The sequence below is a fragment of the Platalea leucorodia genome (genome assembly GCF_965183815.1).
Source record: "Platalea leucorodia genome assembly, chromosome: 1".
NCBI classification, from domain to species: Eukaryota; Metazoa; Chordata; class Aves; order Pelecaniformes; family Threskiornithidae; genus Platalea; species Platalea leucorodia.
The window spans coordinates 79,399,810-79,409,813 of NC_138823.1; the positions used below are offsets into that span (position 1 = coordinate 79,399,810).

The window sequence follows — 10,004 nt, forward strand, 5'->3', positions numbered from 1 at the left end:
CAGCAGGCAGCCGCTCCCCGTCGGCAGTATTTATAGGGGAGGGCAATACCACTTCGCTATGTGGCGGGGGGGGGAGATGGGGGACGGGAACCTTTCTGAAGGCGCTTCGGGGAGGAGCAGCGCGCACTCTTCTGCCGTCTGTCTGTCCCTGCTCCTTCACGTCACCCGGTGCAGGCCACTGCTACCGTGCTTGGCGCCCGTGTTCTACCTAATATAGTACCCTTCCCCCGCCTCCCCCCCCCCAGCTGGGGGACGACGCGGTGAGGGACGCGCAACTCCCACCGTGCCGGATGCTTCCAGAAAGGTCCGCTGGAGGCGCCAGATAGGTCCCGCCCGCGAAATGTGTCGCGCGGCTGCTGGCTGCGCAGGCGCGGAGCCGTGCGCGGGCGAGCGTGCTGCGTCACGGCGCGGCGGGCGCGCCTGCATCCGGCTCGTGCTTGCCCGGTGTGCGGGAGTAGCGGCAGCCATGTCGGCCATGGGGACGCTGGCGTTTGATGAGTATGGGCGCCCCTTCCTCATCCTCAAGGACCAGGAGCGCAAGACGCGCCTCATGGGGCTGGAGGCGCTCAAGGTGAGCGGGCGGCCGCCGGGGCCGCTGGCCGTTCCGCGGGCCCTCGCTGGGCGGGCCGCGCCGCGCCATGCTGCCGTTAGGGGCGGGCGCCGTTAGGCCTCGGCGGGAGGATGGAGCCCGTTGGGAGGAGGTGGCGGCCCTGCGCTGTCTCCTGCCCCGTGTCAGGTGCAGGGCGCCTGAAGTCTGGTCTAGGCCCGCGGCTGTGGGAGGGGTGGAGGGAGAGAGAAGGCATCGCCCCCGGGGCTGGGAGTCCGCCACCCGCGGCATGGGTCTGTGGGGTCTCCCTGGGGTGAGTGCGTGTGCTTCGGGGTCGTCTCGCCCGTAGGGGCGGCGTGCCGCTCCCGGCGGCTGCTGGTCGCCGCGGGCAGGGAGGCGCCCCGCAGCCCCCTCCCTTGGTCCCCGCTCCCCCTCCCCCGGCTGAAGCTCGGTCGTTGTTCCCGAGACAGGCCGCGGCCGAGCGGGCAGGCGGCCTTGGGTGAATGTGATTTAAACACTGATGGAAGAGTGGAGCAAAATTATACGGACTGCTTCTTTTAGCGTTGCTTGCTTCTGTTGCTCCCCTGCTTTAAACCTCGGGGCTGTCATTTTAGTTGCTTCGCTTTTGCATGCTTTGGCGGTGCAAGTACAAGCTGTGCAAGAAAAGACACGGTAATGTTTCTGGCATAAAAGCAGTATGCGTATATTGATTTTTTTTCTTCAGTCGTAATTGGCTGTTGTCAGTTAAATTACAGTATTCACGTTAGCTTTTTTCATGTATTTTTCTTAGCTTAATATTATGATTCCGGGATGCATGATAATGATTTAACTTATTTCTTCTTTGTTTTATAGTCTCACATAATGGCAGCAAAGGCTGTAGCAAGTACTCTGAGAACATCCCTTGGGCCCAATGGTAATAATGAAATAATGGTTCTTTCTCAGTAATTGTTTTTTGGGATTTTCTAGATTTTCCTTCATGCTGTGAACATATTTTTTTAGGCTTGGATAAAATGATGGTGGACAAAGATGGTGAGGTGACTGTGACAAATGATGGTGCTACCATCCTGAATATGATGGATGTGGATCACCAGATAGCCAAACTTATGGTGGAGCTGTCTAAATCTCAAGATGATGAGATTGGGGATGGAACGACTGGAGTCGTTGGTAAGAAAATATTTTAAGTTTAACTTATGTTTTCCACCTTTAAAATCAAGCTGCTTCAGCTATTTTAAGAAATTTTGTGTGAAGTAACAGTAGCTTTTCTGTAGCGTGTTTTTAGAGTATTTACTGCTTCAGTATTGTTGTGTTTTTAATCAGAAAGACGCTTCTGTGTCTTTTCTACATGTGGTTACATTTTAAGTTAGTGTTGAGAGTTGTTTTTGTTCTTTCAAAATTTTTCTGCATGATTTTCTTCCATAATCTTCTACCTGTCCTGCCTTGGTGCCCATGCTTCTTTTTGGTCTAACATAATGCAGTTTTCTTCCTAAGCATAGCAAGTAGGGGATTGTTTAGGGTTATTTTGTCACTTAAGAAACCTCAAACTGTTAAAATATTACAGAAAAAAAATCAGAAGGCGTACTTTTTAATCTTTTGATAATGTATTAAAAATGATGCTTCAATCTGTGGAAGAGTAAACATTATTTTAAAATTTTGTTTTATAGTTCTGGCTGGGGCATTATTGGAACAGGCTGAGCAATTACTAGATCGTGGTATTCACCCTATCAGAATAGCAGACGGTTATGAGCAGGCAGCCCGCATTGCTATTGAGCATCTAGACAAAATCAGTGACAGCTTTCCAGTTGATCCGCAGAACACTGAACCTCTGATCCAGACAGCAAAGACAACGCTAGGCTCTAAAGTGTAAGTCACAAAAACTTCAGAAGAATATTTACATTTCCCTTAAAAACACTTCGAGTTGAAAGGAGAAATCCTGGTGCATTGATGGATTGTTAAATTGTTGAGTGGCTGCTGAAGGCTCTTTTATGTTTGATTTTGGCTAATTTCTCAATGGACTCGTGTCTCAGGATAAGAAATTGTCAGTCTTTTTTCTCTAAAGAGTCAATTCCATGAGGTTGAACAGCTGCAAGATCAATTTCATTCTAACCTATTAGCTCTAGATTTCTGTATCAAAGCAAATTCCCAGAGTAATGCAAACCTTTTAAAAATAATTGTGTGTTATATTTCAAAGCTTTGTCTTGGTTTTGTTTGTTTTTTTTTTTCCTAAAACCAAATTTTTGTAGGATAGTTCCATAAGTACATTTTTCATTATAGGTTCTATGTGTAGTATATAAATTCAGACATTGTAAGGGCTTCCTTTGCAGACCTGTCTTAACAGTCATTTCTGTGACTTGAATGTTTCTTAGTAGTTAATTCTCCTCGCTTGTTTCAAATATGTATCTTGAGACTATGTCCACAGAGACTACTTAGGCAAATCATAGTGTGTGTTCTATCTTCTGCCATATTTAACAACTTTCATTTCTGTGAACAAACAAGCAGGACCCCCTCTTTTAGTGGAGCGTACAAAAGTTGTTAGCTATAGTGATACCTTTTTTCTGTTCGAGATTGATAGAATCACTTTTTTCTTCCCAATTGTGGAAATGTAATGCAACTTTGTTGTATTTTTTTAAACCTAGAGTTAACCGTTGTCACAGACAAATGGCAGAAATTGCTGTAAATGCTGTACTGACAGTAGCAGATATGGAACGTAAAGATGTTGATTTTGAGCTGATCAAAGTACAAGGCAAAGTGGGAGGTAGACTGGAAGATACACAGTTGGTTAAAGGAGTGATTGTGGATAAAGATTTCAGTCATCCACAGATGCCTAAAGTAAGTGATGTCCCTGTGTGTGTGTCTCATCTGTAAAGGCTTAAATAAGATTGTCCAGCCCACTTCAAATGCTGTCCTAGCATTTTTTAACTGTCTAAACAGTGTTGTGGTTTGTCTTGGTTTTTCACCCATATATCAACAGAGAAAGGGGAGGGGAGCATTAAATTCTTCATGTTGGAAGAGATCAAGTTAGAATTTACAACAGTCTTGAGGAATGGGGCGGCGGGCATTACTGTACAACTGAGTGAGGGCAGGTGCAGAGTTCTATGTTGAAGCAGAAATAATCATCCATAGTGTGTAATATGCTTAAGATACTTAATGCATCTCAGTATCAAGAAATGCTTCTTAAGCTTTATGAGTTGCCATTTTGTCCTGTTTGGAACACCCCAGAAGCTGTTCTTTTATTATGTTTGGTAAGGTCTCCAAGTCTTTGTGTAGCATACTTCAAGAAAGATGGAGGCAATTTAAAATTTCTACTGTTCTAAAATCTTTTTCTAGTAGGTGACACTGTTTATCCTATAAAAAGGAAGACTGGTGGAAAATACCAGTCGTGTAATATATAAAAGGTGACTGTAAAGATGAGCGTGTAGTCTCCATGGTCACAGTGGATAGGGCAAATAATGGTTTCATTAAAGGTGGTTTTTTTTTTTTTCTGTTCTTTTAAACATTAAACTGTAAAAAGACAAGACTGTTAAGGGCTTAAACAGTGTCTTGAAGCTGTGGAATTTGTTCTAAGTGGGTTACAGAGACTTCTGATGGAATTACTTGGGTATAGTTAGTTTCACTTTAGAATAAGTCAAATGATCTTCAAGTTTCCTCCTGTCCCTGTGTTTTGAAGATATGTCTGTATGTTTTGCAAATATAAGAAAGAGGTGTTACTGAAGCAAAAGCTCAATTGTTTTTGTTGTTTTGTTTTGTTTTTGTTTTTTTTTAAATTGTACAGGAGCTTAAAGATGTTAAAATTGCAATCCTTACTTGTCCGTTCGAACCACCTAAACCTAAAACTAAGCATAAGCTTGATGTTACATCTGTGGAAGATTACAAGGCACTGCAGAAATATGAAAAGGAGAAGTTTGAAGAGATGGTGAAACAGGTAGTCTTTAAGATTATTTCTCCGTTTTCTATGTTTTTTCGTAGTCTTTACACAAAATAGCATAGTGTGTTGATTTGTTTCTGGAAATGTGCTAATAATCTGGATAGGAGGCAACATACAAGCAATTACAAGGCTATGAATAAAAGTTTATGTAAGAAAGAGATACCACCCTGGTTTGAAATTTGCTTTGATCTCTATGTATGCCAGGTGGTTCTTTTTCAGACTTGTGTTTTGAGAAAATTAGGATAACTAAAACCACGAAGACATTATTTTTCATTCCTGTGTTACTTCCGATCAGAAGATTGATGTTGTGTGTTGCTTTTAGATAAAAGACACTGGTGCAAACCTTGCTATTTGCCAGTGGGGTTTTGATGATGAGGCAAATCACTTGCTGCTCCAGAATGAGCTGCCTGCTGTTCGTTGGGTTGGTGGACCTGAAATAGAAGTAAGTAAAATCTTCTAAAACTGGGCTTTGTACCAGTTCTCAAACGTTTGTTAAGTAATACGCGGTACCAACTAAAAGTTCAGGCTTTCTGGGTAGAATTGTGTAATCATGCGTATGGGTAGGTAAAAAGTCATTGGGCATCTGTGGGAAGAACCTACAATGAATGGGATTATGGCTTATAATTGGAGTGTATGCACATATTACTTGTTAAAAGTTTTATGTGGCTAGGAATGTTTCTGCTTTAGTCTCGCTGTCTGCAGAAACAAGGCATTGCCTGAAATACTTTGAAGTGATGGCGAGATAACCTTTTGGAGTAGGCATTTGGCAGATTCTCTCCCACTAGTTTTATGTTATGAAAACTATAAAAGACAGAAAAGTCTTCTCAGAATAATTGATGGTTGTTTAATTTCAGTTAATTGCCATTGCAACTGGAGGACGCATCGTTCCTCGCTTCTGTGAACTCACGGCAGAGAAGCTGGGTTTTGCGGGTATCGTCCGAGAGATCTCCTTTGGAACAACGAAGGACAGAATGCTTGTCATTGAACAGTGTCAGAATTCCAGAGCTGTGACCATTTTCATTAGAGGAGGAAATAAAATGGTAAGATGCTTGGTTTGTTACAAATGTTCGATACATAAGTTGCAGAATGTGCAGCTTCTTTCAAAAGCATATTAATTCTTCTTGGTTTTGTCTAAATTTTCCTTGCACTGTGGACAAATAGAAGGGGGGGGGAAGGGTTGTAGGCAGTCGTGATTATGTGTTAGAAGTCACTTGTTAAATTCACATCCTGTGTTTTTGAATGAAAACTTCGTTTTCTCACTGTTAGACCGTATAGTTCCTGAATATAGAAATCATTTCACCTGTGGATGCTCTAATTTGTATTTTCTCACGGTAGGGTCACTTTTATGAGTAAAGACATAATAGCATTTTTGAAAGATTTGGTTTTATTATAGAGCTAGGTATGTCACTTCTGATTTAGTCCAATTTAAAAAAAATAAAAATAAATGAAATCAAAACTTCCCCCCCCACAGAATGCGACTATTTTAAATGCTTATGTACTTAACCTGGTTCTTGGTTGTACTGTTAGTGTTAAATTATATTTAGTATAGGTCACATCCTACTTTGAGTGAAAAACCTTAGGCAGAAAAGAACATAACCCTTAGTCTGAAGAGTTCTTTAAGAAAGCAAAAATACTGCTTTAAAGGTTAGCATAACTTGTTAAATCCTTGTACATCTGTTGAAGTTGGGAGTTGACACAAATGGCAGTTTGAAAATAATGTTGGCATTTAAATTTAAGGGTTTTGTGTCTTGGAAATATGCAAGATTGAAAAACTTACATGATAAGTTTTTGTCATTTCAATTTATAGATTTAACAAATAACATTGAAAAGGTGTGCTTTTTTTTTTATTCCCTCTCTCCCACTGAATGTCTAACATTTTATATTTTGAAATAGTATAACATAGCAGTGGTAGAGCTACATTAAAGCCATGAAAAGATCCTACAGTTTATTTTCAGTTTCCATTTCTATATTAGGAAATATATCTTCACAGCCTTCAGTTGTGTATATTGTAAAATATACGCTATTTTATAATTCCAGATTATTGAAGAAGCAAAGCGATCTCTTCATGATGCATTGTGTGTAATCCGGAATCTTGTTCGTGATAATCGTATTGTATACGGTGGTGGTGCAGCTGAAATTTCTTGTGCCTTGGCAGTCAGTGAAGCAGCAGATAAGGTAAGAAAGGAACAGTTACAACTTTCTTTAATTTATGAAGGGAAAATAAGGATCAAGTCCATCCTAAGAGATTCCAAAAAAAACTTCAAAGAGCTTCCAGAAAGTTCGTATTACGGAACTTCCTGATATTTGCTGATAACTAGTGTTAAAAGTTTTCCTTTCCCTCTGTGTAAAAAGTGGTTACCAGTACCTTTTTCCTTTTATGGTAGCAAGTAGTTTTTATGTTTAGCAAGTAGTTATCATCCAAAGGTATTCATTCAGTTATTGAGATGCAAATTCCTTAGAAAATCTGCATATCATGTATACATTCTATAGCTAGTGTGAAAATCTGCTTTTGCTAACATTGGAGTTAATAGCTGCATGAATTTCAATTTCTTTTCCCCTAGTGCCCATCTCTGGAGCAGTACGCTATGAGAGCTTTTGCAGACGCCCTGGAGGTGATTCCCATGGCACTTGCGGAGAACAGTGGTATGAATCCAATACAGACGATGACCGAAGTGCGGGCTCGGCAAGTGAAAGAAAATAATCCTGCCCTCGGCATTGATTGTTTGCAGAAAGGAACAAATGGTAAGAACTGCTGTGTGGAGAAGGAGGAGCATAGCAGGGTTTTCTGTCTCAGAAGGTCAAAACACTTACTAGTTTGCCTCTCAGCCTGCCTTTTTTTTTTTTTTTACCCTGTGCATCACAGGGTCATAATAAATGGGAATGCAGGTGGGGAGATTACATGCATGTCTACCAGGTAGAAAATGTATAATTGCTTGAAAACCTTTATTTGGTGGCAAGATTAGTTGAATATGTTGGCTGACCTTGTGGTACAGGCATAAAAGCTACTCGCTATGAGGCAAGAGCAGGCTGCGTTTTAAGTACTGCAGTTTTAGTGATCCAATTTATGCTGCAGCCCTACAAACAGTTGTTTTGAGAAACAGCTTGTGAAGAAGTAAACAGAAGGTTAGAAATGTCTTTAGGTAGTGTTGTTCACACCAGCACATACGCATGTAGAGACCTGTAACGAGCATGTGAAGACTAGGAAACCAATGTGTGAAAACTTATTTTCATCTGGACGTAGACTTCTCACACTCTTATTCTGTTGCTTTTTTCAGAAAAGAAGGTGGTAAATCTTGGAACACAATGTAAGATATAGTGTTTATATAAATTCATAACCTTTCCTTGATGAGGTGTGAACTTCCACTTCTTTAGTGGTTGCTCAGCCCTTAGGACACTTCTAGTATTTGCATATGAAAACTGTACACTTCAAAAAATAACACAGAGAGGTGAAAAGCTACAATTGGGGAAGACTTAGTTGGGAAAAGAGTTTGGATCTTAATGTTCCAAGATGTTTGGTAAGAACCCAGGCATAAAACTCTAGTTTGTACAAATTGTCAGCTGTGGTGGCCAAGAGTAATAATTTTAAACCGTTCTTTAAAATGACATGGAAATGACTATTTCGGGTTAAATGTTATATCTAGATTTGAGGAGGGTATCTTAATTCTTCTGCTTCTTTTTGGCAGATATGAAGCAGCAGCATGTTATAGAAACCTTGATTGGCAAGAAACAGCAGATTTCTCTGGCGACGCAGGTTGTTAGAATGATTCTGAAGATTGATGATATCCGTAGGCCTGGAGAATCTGAAGAGTGAAGGTTGAAAAGCAAGAAACATTAAGGGGGCCACAGCAGTAGCGAAGACGGTAGTACTCTGATGCTTCATCTTCAGCTATTTATTTTGGACACTTTTTGTTTCAGATACTGTAACGGCTAATTGTTGGAAATAAAACACAATTTAGCACTGGTGGTTTCAAGACTTGTTTCAGCAGTATTGTTGCATCTTTTCTTAGAGAGGTGTGAATATTCATAGGAAATGTATAGGAGAAAAACACTGATTACGCAGTAATAGAATTCCATGGGTCCTTTTCCATTGCTGCTGCAGCTGACTCCGTTAGCTGCTTGTGAGGAAAGCCCACAGATAGTCGTTTTAAGAGGTCTGTCACTCTTCGGGGCAGCAAGCAGAGAATTATTGTAGCCTCCAGTAATGCTCATGTGTTAAATATATCAAGTATGAAGTTTCAGTCTGAAGATAGAGAGGACCTGTGTTTCATGCTTCCATTTTTTCGTTTGTGGAATCCTTTAAGTGTGTTCCTGATCTGTGTGCAAGGAGGAGTTTTTTCAGGAGTATACGCATTCAGCCAAGACTTTTGTCTATACTACCACAATTGAGTGCAAGGACTTTGTAAGTCCCAAGTATGATTTTAGAATGGTAGAGTAAAATTTACTAATAACATGCCTTACTTGTGAAATTATTAGCAAGAGAAGGGGTAGACCAGAACTAAGGTGCAATTTTTTTTTTTTGCAGATTTCAAAAGAGAGGGAAGTATTGAAAATACCAACTCAGCATTAGTTGAGTTCCGTTACATGTGCATAGTTTGAAAGTTTCAGAGTATAGTAGTACAGAGGAAACTTTCTTTTTTACTGGCCACTGTTAGCCAGCAGGTCTTGTCCTAATCATCATTTGCTGTGCTTATGCATCACTTGAGTCAAACAAAATCCTTCAGTGAGTGTTGGTAGAGGAAGAAGGACTTCTATGGTGGGAGAGGTCCAGGACTGGTTAGGGTAAGGTGCATTTCCAGAACTGTTTGAGGAAGAATCCTGCAAAGCTTTATTTTCATTGCTAGGAAATGAGTACTGGGTGTTTCATTGTAACTCTCTTGCCTTTTCCCAAATTGGCTTTGTTTACATGCAGTTCAGTGGACAGCAACAGTTAATCAGTTTTACCGCTGCTGAAGTCTGGCATTCTGAATCGATTCACAGTTGTAATTGTGCATCTAAAATCCCATAAATACATTGGCGCACGGAGAGCCATCTCTTACTTTGTTCGGTAACACAAAAAGAAAACGAGTGTAGTTAGAACTTAACAGAGAGTAATTTAATTGTGCTGATGTACCCCTTCCATCTGATAGTGAAGTTGTACATGTGCTAGAAAGGAAGTGAGCAAACAGTTACATTTTATGAGTTTTTCCCTTCAAGTCCTGTCCACTGTTGTTGCAGTTTAACCCCAGCTGGCAACTAAGCACCACACAGCCGCTCGCTCGCTCGCTCGCTCCCACCACCTCAGTGGGATGGGGGAGAGGATTGGAAGGGTAAAAGTGAGAAAACTCGTGGGTTGAGATAAGGACAGTTTAATAGGGAAAGCAAAAACCCCACACGCAAGCAAAACAAGGAATTCATTCACTGCTTCCCATGGGCAGGCAGGCGTTCAGCCATCCCCAGGAAAGCAGGGCTCCATCACGCGTCAGGGTGACTTGGGAAGACAGGCTCCATGGCTCTGAACCTTTCCGCCCTCCTCCTCTCCCCCAGCGTTACCTGCCG

The 10,004-nt window shown here is 41.4% G+C and overlaps 1 protein-coding gene across 1 annotated transcript; it reads left to right on the forward strand.

Annotated features, from left to right (window-relative positions):
• Positions 1-371: 371 nt before the first annotated feature.
• On the forward strand, positions 372-8,442 carry CCT5 (chaperonin containing TCP1 subunit 5). The gene is made up of 11 exons (XM_082328586.1): positions 372-571; positions 1,400-1,460; positions 1,547-1,711; positions 2,209-2,407; positions 3,181-3,373; positions 4,317-4,466; positions 4,792-4,911; positions 5,324-5,509; positions 6,507-6,644; positions 7,031-7,211; positions 8,153-8,442. Exons 1-11 carry the CDS (start codon positions 467-469, stop codon positions 8,278-8,280), a joined length of 1,626 nt encoding a protein of 541 aa, XP_082184712.1. The 5' UTR covers positions 372-466; the 3' UTR covers positions 8,281-8,442.
• The last annotated feature ends 1,562 nt before the right edge of the window (positions 8,443-10,004 follow it).